Source organism: Phyllostomus hastatus, unplaced genomic scaffold, assembly GCF_019186645.2.
Source record: "Phyllostomus hastatus isolate PE091 unplaced genomic scaffold, TTU_PhHast_1.1 phas_contig_40, whole genome shotgun sequence".
NCBI classification, from domain to species: Eukaryota; Metazoa; Chordata; class Mammalia; order Chiroptera; family Phyllostomidae; genus Phyllostomus; species Phyllostomus hastatus.
In genome coordinates this window covers 50076442-50092966 of record NW_025333872.1, presented here as the reverse complement: position 1 = coordinate 50092966, position 16525 = coordinate 50076442, and the positions used below count along the sequence as shown (strand labels likewise).

General features: G+C 33.8%; 2 protein-coding genes across 6 annotated transcripts in view; one reads left to right on the top strand and one right to left on the bottom strand.

The window, feature by feature from the left end:
• The window catches only part of CCNC (cyclin C), a 28862-nt gene that overhangs the window by 2278 nt on the left and 10059 nt on the right, over window positions 1–16525 (top strand). For all 3 annotated transcript variants that reach the window (XM_045842770.1, XM_045842768.1, XM_045842769.1), the window contains exons 2-6: window positions 3736–3842; window positions 4845–4929; window positions 5090–5159; window positions 8682–8733; window positions 16309–16364. In XM_045842770.1, coding sequence (XP_045698726.1) covers window positions 3736–3842; window positions 4845–4929; window positions 5090–5159; window positions 8682–8733; window positions 16309–16364 — 370 coding nt within the window. The remainder of the gene's footprint in view (window positions 1–3735; window positions 3843–4844; window positions 4930–5089; window positions 5160–8681; window positions 8734–16308; window positions 16365–16525) is intronic.
• Window positions 12195–16525, bottom strand: part of TSTD3 (thiosulfate sulfurtransferase like domain containing 3) — a 29037-nt gene continuing 24706 nt past the window's right edge. The window contains exon 5 of one of the 3 annotated variants that reach the window (XM_045842773.1): window positions 12195–14200. In XM_045842773.1, coding sequence (XP_045698729.1) covers window positions 14092–14200 — 109 coding nt within the window. In that variant the 3' untranslated portion in view covers window positions 12195–14091. Of the gene's footprint in view, window positions 14201–14229; window positions 14512–16525 lie in introns of those variants that run through there. The other 2 variants (XM_045842775.1, XM_045842772.1) reach the window with 2 other exon arrangements.

Genomic DNA, 16525 nt, shown 5'->3' with positions numbered 1-16525 from the left:
CCACACATTGATGTTTCTCTCCCTTTCTCCTTCGTTTCCCCTTTCTAAAAAGAAATAAATTTTTTGAATTAAAAGTGTAAAACCAGCTCTGGATGCTTTATTGTATCAAAGGGGAAATTGAAAATTATGTAATAGTGAGGAAATAATGAGATCAATATATATCCATATATTGTAGCTAAAGCCAAATTTACAAGAAAAATCAATATCCTAAATAATTGAGAGAGAATACAAATAAAATATTCTCCGTAAGAATACTAAAAAGGAAATGCACTGCAGGAAACAAAAGAATGAAAGTACCACTCATACTGCCCAAGCTGATGTGACTCAGTGGATTGAATGCTGGCCTGTGAACCAAAGGGTTGCTGGTTCGATTCCCAGTCTGCGTTGTGGGCCAGGCCTTCAGTAGAGGGCACTCAAGAGGCAACTACACATTGATGTTTCTTCCTTTCTTCCTCCTTTCCCCTCTCTCTAACAGTAAATAAAATTTTTTTAAAAAAGAAAAAAAAACAACACTGATACTTATTAGAAGGAAAAAATAAATTGTTGGAAATTATAAGCATTGATTCTTTGGAAGGTAAAATGAAAACAGACTGAACTGGTGCTAGTTGAATCAAGGTAAAAGGATAATGCAATACTACAAAATTAGGAATAAGATAAGTAAATAAACTCAGATACACATTTGGGTTATCTCCCAAATGTATAAATGTATTTCCATGGTAGTAAATTTGAAAGCTAAAACAAATTTTAAAAGTTACCAAAGAACTCCTTAAAAAATGTTCCAGGCCCAAACTATTTTATGGCTAATTTTTTTCTCAATTTTCAAGAGAATCTGTTACTGAAATTATTTCTGTTCACACTCAAAGAAAGAAAGCTTTTTAGTTTTCTTTATGAAGCTGCAATAACAATGGTAAAATCTGGCAAAAAATAGCACTAAAAAGTCTCACTTTTGAGTATTGATGCAAGCATCATAGAGTATTAACAAATGGAGTCCAACATTACCTTAAAAATTTTTTAAATGACAGCATTTTTGTTATAGAATACAGTTAATATTAGGAAATCTGTTAAACAATGAAGGCATCAAAAAGATACCTAATAAAAGTTCAACACCTATTCTTGATTAATGCTCATACTAGAACAAATAGGATATTATGTCTTTTTAAAAATATATATTTATTTTTAGAGAGAAAGGGAGGGAGAAAAAGGGGGAGAGAAACATGAGTGGGTGGTTGCCTCTTGAGTACCCTCTACTGGGGACCTAGCCTGCAACCCAGGCATGTGCTCTGGGACTGGAACCAGAGACCCTCTGCTTTGCATGTTGGCACTCAGTCCACTGAGCCACACCAGTAAGGGCAGTTAGGATGTTTTCTTAACATGATAAAAACATATCAAAACATCACAAGAGATACTTAATAGTAAAACATTAGGAAAATTATTGTGCCTGTTTAACATTGTTCTGAATCTACTAAACGCAGTTGATAGAATGTGATCTAAAAAGAAGGATAAAATCAGTATGTGGAGATAAAATTAGAAAATTGAGTTAATTGAAAAATTAGAAATAACAAAGGTTTAATAACATCACCAGTTACAAATATAAACATAGAAAGCTTTCTATTAAATGAACAATAGAAATATGGTTTACAGTAGCAACAGAAAATACAAGATACTCAAAAATAAATTTAAGAAACGTACAGGACCTACACAGGAAGAAATTTTTAAAAAGATTTTATTTATTGTTAGAGAGGGGAATGGGAGGAAGAAAGACAGGGAGAAAAACATCAATGTGTAGTCTCTCGTGCACACCCAACTGGGAACTTGGCCTGCAACACCAGGCATGTGCTCTGGCTGGGAATCGAACCGGAGACCCTTTGGTTCGCAGGCCCACACTCAATCTTCTAAGCTACACAAGCCAGGGTAGGAAGGAAAAACTTTTTTAAAGATTTTAATATGTAGAGTTTGAATTCTCACATTGTAAAGGTATCATTTCTCCCTATATTGATCTTTAAATTTAATGCAAGTCCAGACAAAATTTTGAGTGGATTTCCTTTCTTGGGATTTGATATTCAGGTCTTAGAATAATAATTGTAGTAGAGTAGCCAGAAATTTTCTGAATAGTAGCAAGAAAGGGGGTATTTTCCATACTAGATTGTAATTATTTAATTTTATATGTTTTAAAATAGTATGGCATAGAAAAAATAAAAATTAAAAATGGGAAATTATAAAGAAGATTCAAAAACAGTGATAAAATTAAACATTAGGAAATACTTTGGTGACATTTGGATGACCATTTGAGAAACATTTAGCTGGAGCTCTGCACTATCTGTACCAAAATAAATTGTAGATGTATCACAAATTGAAAGAAAAAAGCCTTAAGGGTATTAGAAAATATAAGTAAATGTGTGTGTATACATATTAAAAATTTTGTGTCAGGGGAGGCCTTCTCATGCATGACAAGCATAAAGTCAATAAAATATGGGTAGATTTCGATATATAAGTGATTGAGATTTCTGTATTACATATAACTAAATACTGAGAGATCATGCTAAACTTGAGAAATGTTTGCAGCATATTTGAAAAATATTTATTATCCATAATATAGAAATTTGAGATCAGAAGAATCTCTTAAACACAAAAAATATGACTATCATTAGAAAAATGATCTAATATTAGAATTATAATGTACAAAAGAACTGTATTTGGCCAATAAAGGCATGGGAAATGTTTAACTTCAGATGTACACTTAAAAAATGATAAGATACTAATTTGTCTTTAAATTGTAAATTATTTAAAAGATTGGCAATAACCCATAGGGTTAAATATTTTAAGACATACCCATGTATTCTTAATAGAAATGGAAATTGGTATAACTTTTAATGGAACTTAAATGACCATTTATATCAAAGATACCAGCAAAATTGACCCATCTGATCTAGGAAATTATTCTAAATATGTTATTAATCAAATATATAAGGATAAATGAGAAAGATATTTGTTGAAGTATTACTTGTAATGGTAAAAAAAATAACCTACATACCTATCAATAGGGATTAGCTAAATAATTCATCCATAATGCTGTGCAGCAATTTAAAAGGATGCTGAATAATACATTCATTGACAAAAGAATTTCCATTACATACTGAGTGACAGAAGAAAGTTGCAGAGTAGTTTTTTGGAGGATCATGTCAATTTCATATCTTCGATTAAAAATAGTAGACAGGCAGGAGGAAGGAGGCTATCAGTGAATAAATTCTGAAGGAGCTTTTAAAGTGATTGGAATTGTGAGGTAGGGAAATTAAGTGCTTTAGTTACCCATGAACAACTGAGAAAGATATATCTCAAATTCAGGGCACCATTGATTGGTGCCAAATAATTTCACCGTTATTTTATATATCACTAAGCAAGAAAAAACATGCTGCCAGTTAAAAGGCTAAGGCATCACCGATTGTAAGATGCATGTTAATATCAGAATCTTAGAATCAATGAAATACAGTAAAGCTAGTGACAGACTGAGAATGAAGATAGAAATTATAGTAGATTTTTTTTTCAGGGCAACTTACACTTACTAGTGAGATATTTCTCAGTGTTGGAGTTTCAATAAATGTGGAAAATACTGTCTTTCAAGGTTATGTGTACTTTGTATTTCTCAGAATGTTAATAACTTGTTCAATATTAGAATGCTTTCTATAACTTTGTTATTTGATTTTCTATAACATGTTTTGACATCTTTGCTTCTTCCAGTTTGCAATGGATTTTGGATAAACAAGATCTGTTGAAGGAACGCCAAAAGGATTTAAAGTTTCTCTCAGAAGAAGAATATTGGAAATTACAAATATTTTTTACAAATGGTAAACTTTTTAAAAAATTGGTTGAAATGATACTGTTGATTAACTCTGAACTAAAATATTTTTGTTTGGTAATGTGTGATAAGCTGTTTTAGCCCCTACTTAACATTTTTATTTGTATTATTTTCTTTTAAATTCAAGAACTTTGTTTTAAAATAAACATTGAAGATCTCCTCCTTCCCCAACACCCTACAAAACTTTTGAATGTGAAATGTTCAAAAGCCTATCCATTTTACCTATTTAACATTTTTATTTACACATGTAGTCTTTTTACAACTCATATTCATTTAATCTTTTTAAGTGATCTAAAGTTATTTTTAAATCTTAATGTCAGAGACATTCAAGACAGTTTCAAAATAGTCATTAATATTTATAAGTATCATGCATTATTAAATTCAATTTAAGATTGGCTAAAGAAGATTACTTTGAGGATAAACGACTCTTTGGCTTGACATGCTATATTGAGCAGTGCTATCTTACAAGTTTGCTTTGAGGGAAAGGGGTTTAGAGGCAGAAGATCCTTGTCCTGCCACATGGTGGCTTTGTCACATGGTCTTTCTAACCTTCAGTTTACTCTTCTGCAAACCTACCTCTCTGTTGTTGTGAAAATTCATTAAGGATTTTTAAATAAACTTTATAAATCAGTCAAGTGAATTTGATAGGTGTTAAATATTTTCTTTTTATATTCTAAAGATAATGTGAAAGGCATTGAAAATTCTTAGAAGGTAGAGGAGAAATGCCTATCATTCACCCTCCTTAATACAACAGTAGTGTTTGTTGTGGGGCAATTTCTATTTTTTGTTGTTTATGCATATCTATATTTTAAAACAAATTTGTAAATTCTCGTATTAGTACTGTGATCCAACTAGAGGTCTCTAACATATGTAGGTTTTTCTCTGTGTTAAAAATGAATGTAATTATGATTTAGCCACATGGAACTTATTGTTCAGTGTTTATATTATAATGATACCAGGAGATACATTTAAAACTTTATTTTTCTTTTAGTTATCCAAGCATTAGGTGAACATCTTAAATTAAGACAACAAGTTATTGCCACTGCTACAGTCTATTTCAAGAGATTCTATGCCAGGTAGGACTGTTTTATTTTGGGCATGCTATACTTATTTGAAACTCTTATCTAATTTTGATGAACCTTAGTATAGTTGAATCATGTGCTTGCCATAGAGTTATCTTGATTTTTTTTTCCAGTGTGTGTTTTCTACATTTAACTTTGTTTTATTGTTTCTTAGGTATTCTCTGAAAAGTATAGATCCTGTATTAATGGCTCCTACATGTGTGTTTTTGGCATCCAAAGTAGAGGTATTCAATAATTTTCTGTTTTTCATTAAAGTATAGTCAATGTGAGTTGGCAAATTTGCCCCAGTTTTCAGATTACCTGTGTAAAAATAATAACAGATGGTGATTTATGCAAAATACTGAAATTTGCATGAAATTATTCACATATCTTTTATTCATTTAACAAACACACAGACCTTACTATGTATAAAGTGCTATTTTAAGTACTTTTACAACTATAACTGGCCCTGGCTGGTATGGCTCAGTGGATTGAGCCCTGGCCTGCAAACCAAAAGGTTGAGTCAATTCAATTCTCAGTCAGGGCACATGCCTGGGTTGCAAGCCAATGTTTATCTCCCTCTTTCTCCCTCCCTTCCCTTCTCTCTAAAAATAAATAAATAAAAAATCTTTAAAAAAAACTATAACTGACTTAATTTTCATAACAAAGAGACATATAGATATATAAATGAGGAAAGTGAGCCACAGAGGTTGAGAAACTTCCCTAAGATCATGGAGCTGGTAAGCATCAAATTCAGTATTTGAACCCTATGGGTCTAGCTCCTAATCCCATGCACTTAACTGCTTTGCTGTATTCCTTCTAAGATATTTATTATTTTGGCACTAAGTAGTAGTTTGTAACTGCTACAGATTTTTCCTGTAACTGGACAATGTCCCTCCTCCTCCATTTGCTTTCTATGTCCTATCTTCCCTCCCTACCTCCTGATGATTGGCTGCCTACCCAGCCATAGGGAAAGCAAGAGGGAAGTCAAGGATTGGGGGTGGCCCTACCTATGTAGATTCTAATGAGGAATCATTTTGGCAATAAGAATATAGAAATTAGGTGAGGGAGAGAGATGGCAATTTGCAGCTAAAACCAAATCTCTGTTCACCTTTACCTTTTCAGTATTTTTGAGAGGGCTCAGGTAAAATCCAGGCAATAGTAGCTATATTGACTGGGTTACATAATAATCCACGCAGCCCTGGCTGGTGTGGCTCAGCAGATTGAGCTCTGGCTGCAAACCAAAGTGTTGCTGGTTCAATTCCCAGTCAGGGTACATGCCTGGGTTGCAGGCCAGGTCCCCAGTAGGGGGCGAGTGAGAGGCAACCATACATTGGTGTTGCTCTGCCTCTTCTCCCTCCCTTCCCCTCTGTCTGAAAATAAATAAATAAAAATCTTTACAAAAAATAATCTATGCAGTTTTAGTATTATGATACTTATGTTTCTATTTTTAGCTTGTCTTTAGAATAGTAATTTGTATTCTTGAAAATTGAAGGTAATTTTAATCTAGTAAGTTTACATTCTTTTTGATACTCATTTTGAATTTTGTTTTAGCCATTATCTAGGATTATTTATAACATTTTTCTTACCTATTACCAAAAATAATGAGAGATGACTCTAGAAATTAAGACAAGCTTTCTAGAGGTTTTGGGGTTTTTAATTGTAAGTGATAGTTTAAGGAGGCAGAACCAGCTTTGCTGTTAAGTTCTTTAATAGAAAACAAAATGTTTGTAAAGGTCTTGTATTATGGAGGTGGTTTTTCCAAATATTACCATGTAATTTTATGTATCTGAAGCACAGCCAGTATGGGAACCTAGACAAAATTTTTATAAACTGTTTTAATTATTTATTGGGATGACATTTGGTTCATAGGGTCATATAGGTTTCAGGTGCACATTTCTATGATACATAATTTGTATATTGCATTCTGTGCTCACCACCCAAAGTCACATCATCTTCCATGACCATATAATTGGTTCCTTTTCCAGTTCATATACTTCTCTTACAGATTAACTTGGGGATTTTATTTTATTTTTTAGATTATTTATTTATCTATTTAATTTTAGAGAGAGGGGAAGGAAAGGAGAAGGAGAGGGAGGGAAACATCGATATGTGGTGACCTCTTGCACACTCCCTACTGGGAACTTGACCCACAGCCCAGGCATGTGCCCTGACTGGGAATCAGACGATTGCTTCATAGGCCCGTGCTCAGTCCACTGAGCTATACCAGCTAGGGCAAACTTGGGGATTTTAACTTGTCTAATTTTTTAGTATTTTTTTGTTGTATGATTTTCTAAGTAGAATCCTGTTTTACATTATCATTTATTGGGTGAAAGTTTTCACTTTAAGAATTTTGGATTAAAAATTCTTCCTAGAAAAAAATATATCTTTTCATAGTTGGTTATAGCGCTACTTTTTTATTAACTCTAACTATGACCAAATCTTTCCATTTTATCCAGTGGTGTAGGAATTACGTTTATGGAAATAGTACTATGTCTCAGGTGTTTACTTTTTTTTTTTTTAAGATTTTATTTATTTATTTTGGACAGAGGGCAAGGGAGGGAGAAAGAAAGGGAGAGAAACATCAATGTGTGGATGCCTCTCACACACCACCCGACTGGGGACCTGACCTGGCCTGCAACCCAGGCATGTGCCCTGATTGGGAATTGAACCAGCAACTCTTTGGTTCACAGGCCAGCACTTAATCCACCTGGTCACACCAGCTTGGGCATCAGGTGTTTACTTTTTAGTTTTAGTTTTTATAGTTTGAGGTTTAAATGTGAATATAGATATACAGGATCTGGCAGAACTAAGGCCTGTTTGAGTGTAGTTGGTAGGGTAATAATATGGCTGTAATAATTTATAGTTTTAATTTGAACATTTCACCTAAAATATCATATGGTGTGCTTGAGTGTAATGTTACCTTACAGAATTACATGCTTATGATTTTGTAATAAAAAGAGGGGTGTTATTTGTGCCGGGTCCTATGTATACACACATATGTGCCCCTGCCACCCCTTTCCCCAAGGATAAGGATATAGGTTGAAGGTATTGAGTAGATTATATTTAGCTTAGTTTCTTTTATGGAATAAGGAATGAATTCTTAATTTTTCTGTTTTAAAATGAAATGAAGGCTTTAGTAATCTTGGTAGGTTAATCAGATTAAAAGGAAATTTATGTAAGGTGGATCACCTCGTAAATTTTAGTCATTTTTACACTGGTGGCATATTAAGTTCAAAGAGGAAATGGGAACTGACATTGAAAATTTTATACTATTATATTCTTCTCTTCCTGTTCCGAGAAGAATAATTGTGCAGTATTTTTTAGTTCTTTTGCTGATATTAAAGTTTATCTTCTTTGGAAATTCAGTTGTTTTATTAAATGACATGAGTTATTTCTGTTAGTGTGGGTCCAATTGAACAGACAGCATACTTAATATTCTTGCAGTTAAGTGTAGAATCTAAAAAAATCTCCTTAGAAACTAATTTGAGTGCAGAAAACTATCATGTCACTTTAAGGCTTGGTTTCTAATTTGGTACCTGTCAGTGATGTTAAATTATAACATTATTTAAACACCTGTCTTAACTTGTAGCAGTTTTAAGGAAAAGTAATACATTTAGAGGTTTAAGTACATCATACCTCAAACAGGTAGAAGACTATATAATCACTGGGGGAAATTCAGGAAATTCTGTTTTGAATAGACCTCAGATACCTTTAGGTTCATTGGGTTTCTGTGTACCCGATCTTACCCACTTTTCTTCCTCTAGGAGTTTGGAGTAGTCTCAAATACAAGATTGATTTCTGCTGCTACTTCTGTATGTAAGTGCAAAAAGTGTATCCTACTTAACGGATGTAATTCGAAGGAAAACTCCATGCAGCACAAATGTTTTTCAGTTTAGAAGACCTGCGACAGATTAGTTGGGTTTATTAAATCTCCTGAGGTCAACAGAAGCATAAATACATGGAATAGACTGATAGCTGTTGGGTTGGGGGCTAGAACTGGATGAAAGAGGTTAAAGGGATTAACCAAAGAACATTTTTGCATGGCCCATGGATATGGACAACAACACAGGGATTGACTGAGGTAGGGGAGAGGTGGGAAAAGGGAGAAAAAGAGGGGAAAACTAATAGCGCAAGCAATAAGAAAATAGATAAAAAATAAATCTGAGGTCACATTTATGGCTATGAATTTGACTAAAAAATAAAATACAGAGTTTTTAAAACTACTTATAGTATTAAGACTAAGACTACTTTTAATGTTAAAAAATGGGTAGTGACTAATGGTCCAAAAACATTGACTCAGTGGTTCTTAATTTCATAAGATTAAATTAAAATTATTTCCCAATTTTATTGTATTTTATTGCTTCCTAACGACTAGCCTTTGTGTCATTCTTCTGGGTGGAGTAAACTATTTCTTTAGCTACTGTAATGTATGTCTTTGATGAGAATGATGTATTTTCCCTCCATATTCAAAAACATGGTGCAGGCAAAAAATGCTGACTTTAGTCAAGACAGCTAATTGTTCTGTCACTAAATAGCAGGTACATAACCTTGAACAAGTTGCTTTACATTTTGGCCTTAGTTCTTTTGTAAAAAGATGTGGTTTAGTTGCCTGTGAGTTATGACAATAAAGGAAATGACATTGTAAAGTAACAGTTGTAAAATATTATATACAAAGTCATTAACATTGTATTATGCCCCATCTTCATAGGTTAAACAAAAAGGCATCACTTACCAAAAGCAAATTAGATTATTTATTTATTTGTTTTTATTTCTGTGGTCTTACATAGAAGAGGCAGAAGAATGCTTTTGTGTTTTAAGTTTGTGAGCCAGGATAATTTTATATTTTGGGGCCATTACCCTTTCTGAGAAGAGTGTAAAATCTAATTTAATCTTTACTGTGCCATATCTTATTTTTTTTGAGGACGGAAGAGTAGTTTTGCCCCAGAGTGTAATATACTAATGCCCCAGAACGTAATATAGACATTGATGAAGCATTGAATTCCTCTGGAGAATCAAATTATTTTTTAAGGGCCTTATTTTCTTCTTACATTATTAGTCTCTGCTTTCCAACGTTTTTAGAAGTATGTAAGATACCTATTACCAAGATTTGTTTGTTTCTCATGCAAAAACTTAAAGATATATTCACAAGAGTGTTTGGTTTTCAATGAATAGAGATTTTTATAGTAAACTATTTTCTTTATTTCATAAATTTTATAGTGTATTATATAGGCCCTGACAACTTAGGTTTTAAATTTCAGCTCCAGTGCTATGTGACAAGTTGAGCAAAATATAATCTCTTTGTGTCCCAGTTTCCTCATCTTCCAGATGAGGATGTTAATAATATCTATGTCATAGGGCTTTTGAGAGGATCAAATGAGTGAATAATGATAAAGCTTTTCAAACAGTGCCTTGTTCAGTGAATTAATTTGCTGGGGCGACCATAACAAAATGTCAGAGACTGAGTGGTTTAAACAACAGAAATTTATTTACTCACAGTTCTGGACACTGGAAGTCCAAGATCAAGATATCAAAAAATCGGTTTCTCCTGAAGCCTCTCTCCCTGGCTTGCAGATGGCCACTTTCTTGCTGTGTTCTCACATGGCCCTTTTTCTGTGCACCTGTACCCGTAGTGTCTCTTCTCTTAAATGGACACCAGTACTATTGAATTAGGGCCTCAACCTTATGGCCTCACTTATGCTTAATTACCTCTTTAAAGGCCCTATCCAAATACAATCACATAGCGGGTTAGGGCTTCAATATATGGACTTGTGGGGAGGGGGGACATACAATTTAGCCCATAATACTCATTGAACTTTAGTGACTGCTGTATCATGAACAGCAGCATCATGGTCACTGGAAAATACCATACTGCATGCAGGGGTGGACACAAAGATAAATACCTGGAACTAGAAGGCAAGAGTAAGACATGCTATGTAAATATTAATACAGAAGAAAATAATTGGCACAAGAGACTTACAGAGAATTCAGTGAATGATTTGATTTTGAAAAGATCGTTTTTTAGATGAATCCAGAAAGGCTTAAGTAGAATTTAGTAAAGAAAGATAAAATTTGAACCTGGAAGAATACAGGGGAAAAACAATCTAGAGGCATTGAACAGTTTGGTCAAAAATAGAGAAAACTAATAATTTTCATTCAGTGAATGTTGAATAAGGAAGTAGTAGGGAATGCCTTATCTGGCTAATGCCAGGTAATGGAATACCTTGTTAAGGAATCTGCATTTCATTGTTAGCAGTGGTGGTACCTTTGAAAGCTTTATTTTCCACATGAGGGTGATTCTAGAATTGTGCATCAGGATTGTGAATCTGGCAGAATTATGTCAGATGAATTGAGGGAGAGCAAGAATTGAACTAGACACATAATTGAGGTTTTTCACATGTTACAATGTGGCTTAACTTTGTGGACATTATAAGAGAAATAAACTAATCACAAAAAGATAAATATTATATGAGTCCCCTTTTATTAGGTGCCTAGAATAATCAAATTAGTAGAGATAGAAAGTAGAAGGGTGGTTGCCAGGGGCCAGAGGGAGGGTAAAATGGCAGTAATTGTTTAATGAGTGTAGAGTTGCAGTGTTGCCAGATGAAAAGGGTTCTGGAGATGAACTGTGGTTATGGTTGCACAACAGTGTGAATGTACTTAATACTATTGAACTGTATACTTAAAAATGGTTAAAGATGGTAAATGCTATGTAAGATGCATTTTACCATGAATATATATAAAACTGCAAACTAGTGAATGCTGTCTCTGCCAGGTGCTATGAGAAATAAAAGCTAACAGTTTTAAGGTGGAAAAAGATTATTTTAAGTTATTGAAGTAATCCAGGTGAGCACTAATAAAGGCTTAAAATAACATTTTGACAGTCAGCAAGAACAAGCAAGCAAGATTTGAAGGATAGAGTCAGTACGACTTTTGAAAAGAAAGGATTTAAGAGCAGCAAGAGGAAAACAGAATTACCTACAAAGGAGTTCCCGTAAGACTGTCAGCTGATTTCTCAAAGGAAACTTTGCAGGCAAAAAGGGACTGGCAAGAAGTATTCAAAGTGATGAAAAGCAAGGACCTACAACCAAGATTACACTATCCAGCAGAACTATCATTTAGAATTGAAGGGCAGGCAGATGAAAGTGCTTCCCAGACAAGGTTAAGCTAGAGGAGTTCATCATCACCAAGCCATTATTACATGAAATGTTAAAGGGCCTTATTTAACAAAAAGGTCAAAACCATGAACATTAAAAAAGGCAACAAATTAACTATCAACAACTGAATCTAAAAAAATAAAATAAAAAAAAATAAACTAAGCAAGCAATCAGAACAGGAACAGAATTATAGGTATGGAGGTCATTAGGAGGGTTGGGAGAGGGAAGGGGAAGAATGGGGGAAAAGGTACAGGGATTAAGCAGCCTAAATGGTAGGTACAAAATAGACAGGGCGAGGTTAAGAATAGTGTAGGAAATGGAGAAGCCAAAGAACTTACACTCATGACCAATGGACAGGAACTAAGGGGAGTTCTTCTGGAGAGAAGGGGGGTAGTATGTGGAGGGGGGTGAAGGGGAAAGTGGGACAGCTGTAATAGCATAATCGATAAAATATACTTAAAAAAATAAGGAGGAATCAAAAATTATTTTTGAGGTTTCATGCCTGAGCATTGAGAAGGTAAAGGTAGTACCAGGAGAAGAGAATAAGTGGGTTCTGAAAAGAAGTAAATTTAATCTTAGACATATCAGGTGTAAATGTATCAGTACAATATACTCTTAGAAATGTGAAGCCAGTGATAGAAATTTAGGAGTTGATAAATTTTAAGAAAGAGATAGGGTTGCATAGTGTCTTGTGCTGCATAGATGTGTTCCAAAGAAAAAAGCCAGACCTTTGGATTTGTGATGTTCGAGGGAGAACATGATGTCATTAGACACTATGGGGTGGGGGTAGAAATCAGTTAACAAAGAATTAAGAGGTGAGTTGATTCTGAGAAAAGGAGAATCTAACTATATTATAAATATATGTAAGGACCTCAGTGAAGAGGGTTGGAGAGGGGAGTTGCTTACCTAACTTTGGAAATGAGTCTAGTCTGTAAGACTAAACGCAAAAAGGAAGTGTACATAAGCATTGTAACCTGTTAACAATTCTGATACTGCTACAAATGTATGGTGAAGTTAACAATTCCACTACATGGATATATTCATGGCAAATAGATAGCAGATGTTAAGAGCTAGGTTTCCCATTGCTAGAATGAGAATTTACAGATAAGCAAGGAGAGGAGACCAGAATGATCAATGTGGTCATCAGTTAGGGTTAGAGACATCAGTATGAACTGCATTTACCTTTACATAGATACTTGTAAAATGTATCGATACATAGATTTATGTGTTTGTGAATGAGTGTGTGTGGGGGGGGGGCTTTGTCAGTTAAGAGGTTCTATAAGCAATGAGTTTACCTGGTACTCCAATCTTTGTGTTTAATAACATTCTCTAATAAAAGGAGCTAGAGATCCTTGAAGAGATGGCTGATTCTAGGACTGAGGCAGGAAAAATACAAGATAGACCTAGAGTATCTTATAGTGCCAGTAAGTAAGGAAGTATTTAAAACCAAACTGAAAGCCTACATTAATTGGGATATGTTAAAGAGACACACAATCCAACTGAAAGAGCTCTCAGTGGCCAAAGCTGGAAGAATTTCAGCAACAAAATAAAAAAACTTAATATTGGATTATAACCCAAAGTGCAAAATAAATACCCGTGAGTTTGTACTGATACAAATGATTAAATAAATGGGGGAGAAGAGACAATTCCTCCCATGTAGAATTTAAAATACTTTATGTAGCTAAGTCCACCCTTAAGTATAGGAAGCATAAATATCCATTCCTTAGGTGTTGGCTGTGCATATAGTGACTTCCTTCTAATGCATACATTATGAAAAGTGGGCAGGGCAGGTAATTTTACAATGGAGAAACCTGACAGACACTACCCCAGCTGGATGATTAAAGTCAATATTAATAGTGATAAATCACATTAATGGTGTGTACATTTGATGTATTCTGATGAAATGGCACTTTACCTCTGTGGTCTTCCTTCCAAAAACCCAAAACCCCAGTCTAACCATTAGATAAACATCAGACAGATTCTAGTGGAGGGTAAACCTACAAAATACTTGACTAATATTCTAAAAACTATCAAAGTCATCAAAAACAAGGAAAGTCTGGAAAACTGTCACAGCCAAGTGGAATCTAAGGAGGTATGGAGGTATGGAATGTTGTGTTCTGGATGAGAGCCTGGAACAGAAAAAGGACAGTAGGTTAAAACTAAGAAGATCTGAATAAACTATGGACTTCAGTTAATAATAATGTATATATAGGTTCATTAATGATAACAAGTGTATCATTCTAATGTAAGATGTTAATAACTGGTGAAACTGGGTGATGGGGTGTCTTAGTCTACTTGAGCTGCTATAACAATATACCATAGACTATTTCTTACAGTTCTGGAGGCTGGAAAGTTCAAGATCAAAGTGCCTACCTTGGTCAGTTCTTTGTTCAGACATAATTTGTTTCTTGGCTTGCAGACAGCTACTTCCCATAGTGTTCTTACATGGCAGAGAGAGGAGAAAGCACTGATTTCTCTTCCTCTTCTTATGAGAAGAATCCCATCGTGGGAGTCCCCCCTCATGACCTCACCTCCAAATAACATCACATGGGGTTTAGGGCTTCACATTCCAACTTTTGGGGGACATAGACATTCATTCCTTAACAGGGAGTATATGAGAACTCGTATCTTCTGTTTTTTTTCTATAAATTTAAAACTGTTCTAAAAAAAACAAAGTCCACTTAAGAAAACCAACAGGAGTATAATTTGGTAGGGGTTTTATTTGTCTTTGTTTTTAAGGGAAATTTGAGCATATTTAGTAAGTGATGGGACAGATTTACTGGTGGAGAAATGGTTAGAGGTGCTAAAGGATAAAGGAAAGTAGTGACTATCAATTGAGTAGATAAAAGTAAATTCACAAATGGTATAGGTAGCAAAAGAGAGGAGGATACATTTTCCTCCAGGCTAGAAGAAAATCAAAAGCATCATGTAAATTTAATCTCAGTAAGTCAGGTGTCAAAGTCCAGGGGTGAGAGGTGTAAATTTGTTTTATTTATAGAGATCATTTTACCTCATCAATTAGGTACCACTATGTAAGTACTTGTTTTACTTGTACACTTTACATCTTATTTACATCAAAGAATTTGTAAAAGTCCGAAACCTTAATGGAGAAAGGGAGGAGAGGAAAGGAAAGATTAAGTATAACTTTCCTAGTGTCGAGTTCAAATGGTTTCGGTTTCAAATTTTGGCGGATGTTACCTATCTAAATTAGTGGTTAGGATACTCAATTTACAAAATACAGTACATAAAATAAATGAAAATTTTTTTTGTCTCAATGAGGTCACTTAAGCTGTACAAATGGAAGGGATCACAGAACATCCTCTAAAACCTGTGAATAAACTTGATTGAATAAAATGGTGTATCTGATGATTCGAGCACAGTTATGTCAAATAGTACTTAAAGGTATATACCCATAGCATTTCGAGGAGATGGAAGGTTAATAACTAATAGCTTTCTCATTTGTACTTAGTTATTAAGAATAGTAGTAACTGTGTATGGGTTTATGTGTGGTAAGAAAAAAGTCCTAGAGACCTTTGTACATTTATTCATGCTTTTGTTAAAATATGTCTTTTGATAAACACCTATTTATTATAAAAAGTTTAGAAAGTACAGATTAGTAAAACTCCCTAAATCACAGAGATAAACACTCAAACATTTTTTGGTTTTATTATCCTTTTAATTATATTTATATATATAGTTCACAAATATATGCATATATATGTATATACATATACATATATATTTGTGAACATATTCCTTCTAAGCTAAATTACCAGGTGCAAGTTATTGCTTTAAAAATTTTGTATAAAGAATTATTCCTAAAAAAAATTATATGTTTTATCTTTATGACCAACACTTTCTGTGTTTTGTCCAGTTGTGTGAGAATTGTATGGAAATTGCGATAAAGAAGAGACTGTTCTAGAACTGGGAAGATGTTAGAGATAATAAAACCCAGTGATTTTTTTTCCAATTCTTTTATTTTTTAAGTTGCAGAGTCTTAATATATTAAACATGTAATTAAGGCTCTGTATTGTATGTAAATGGGGGTCTGGGGTTCCAGCCACTCATTCTCCTCACCTGCAAACAAAATAATCTGGATTTCTAAGTATCTCCAGGCACCTTACTAAAAATAAAAATGATTTAGCACTACCTCTAATATTCTACACAGTATTAAAGAAATTTGGGGTTAATTCACTTTCTCATTTTCTCAGTTTAAGTTGTTTTTTGTTTTCTGCAGTAAAAACTAGATTTTCATATGCCTTTCCAAAGGAATTTCCTTATAGGATGAACCATGTAAGTATCTTGTATAAAGTAAAACTATTTGTGAAAGTTGCACATAGATTCGTTCTGTTTTATATTAAATTGAATAGTCTAGAAATGGCAGTTTTGAATACTACAATATAGACTTTAAAGAAATCACAGTTAATTGCTTCTCCTATTTTTAAAGATAAGTG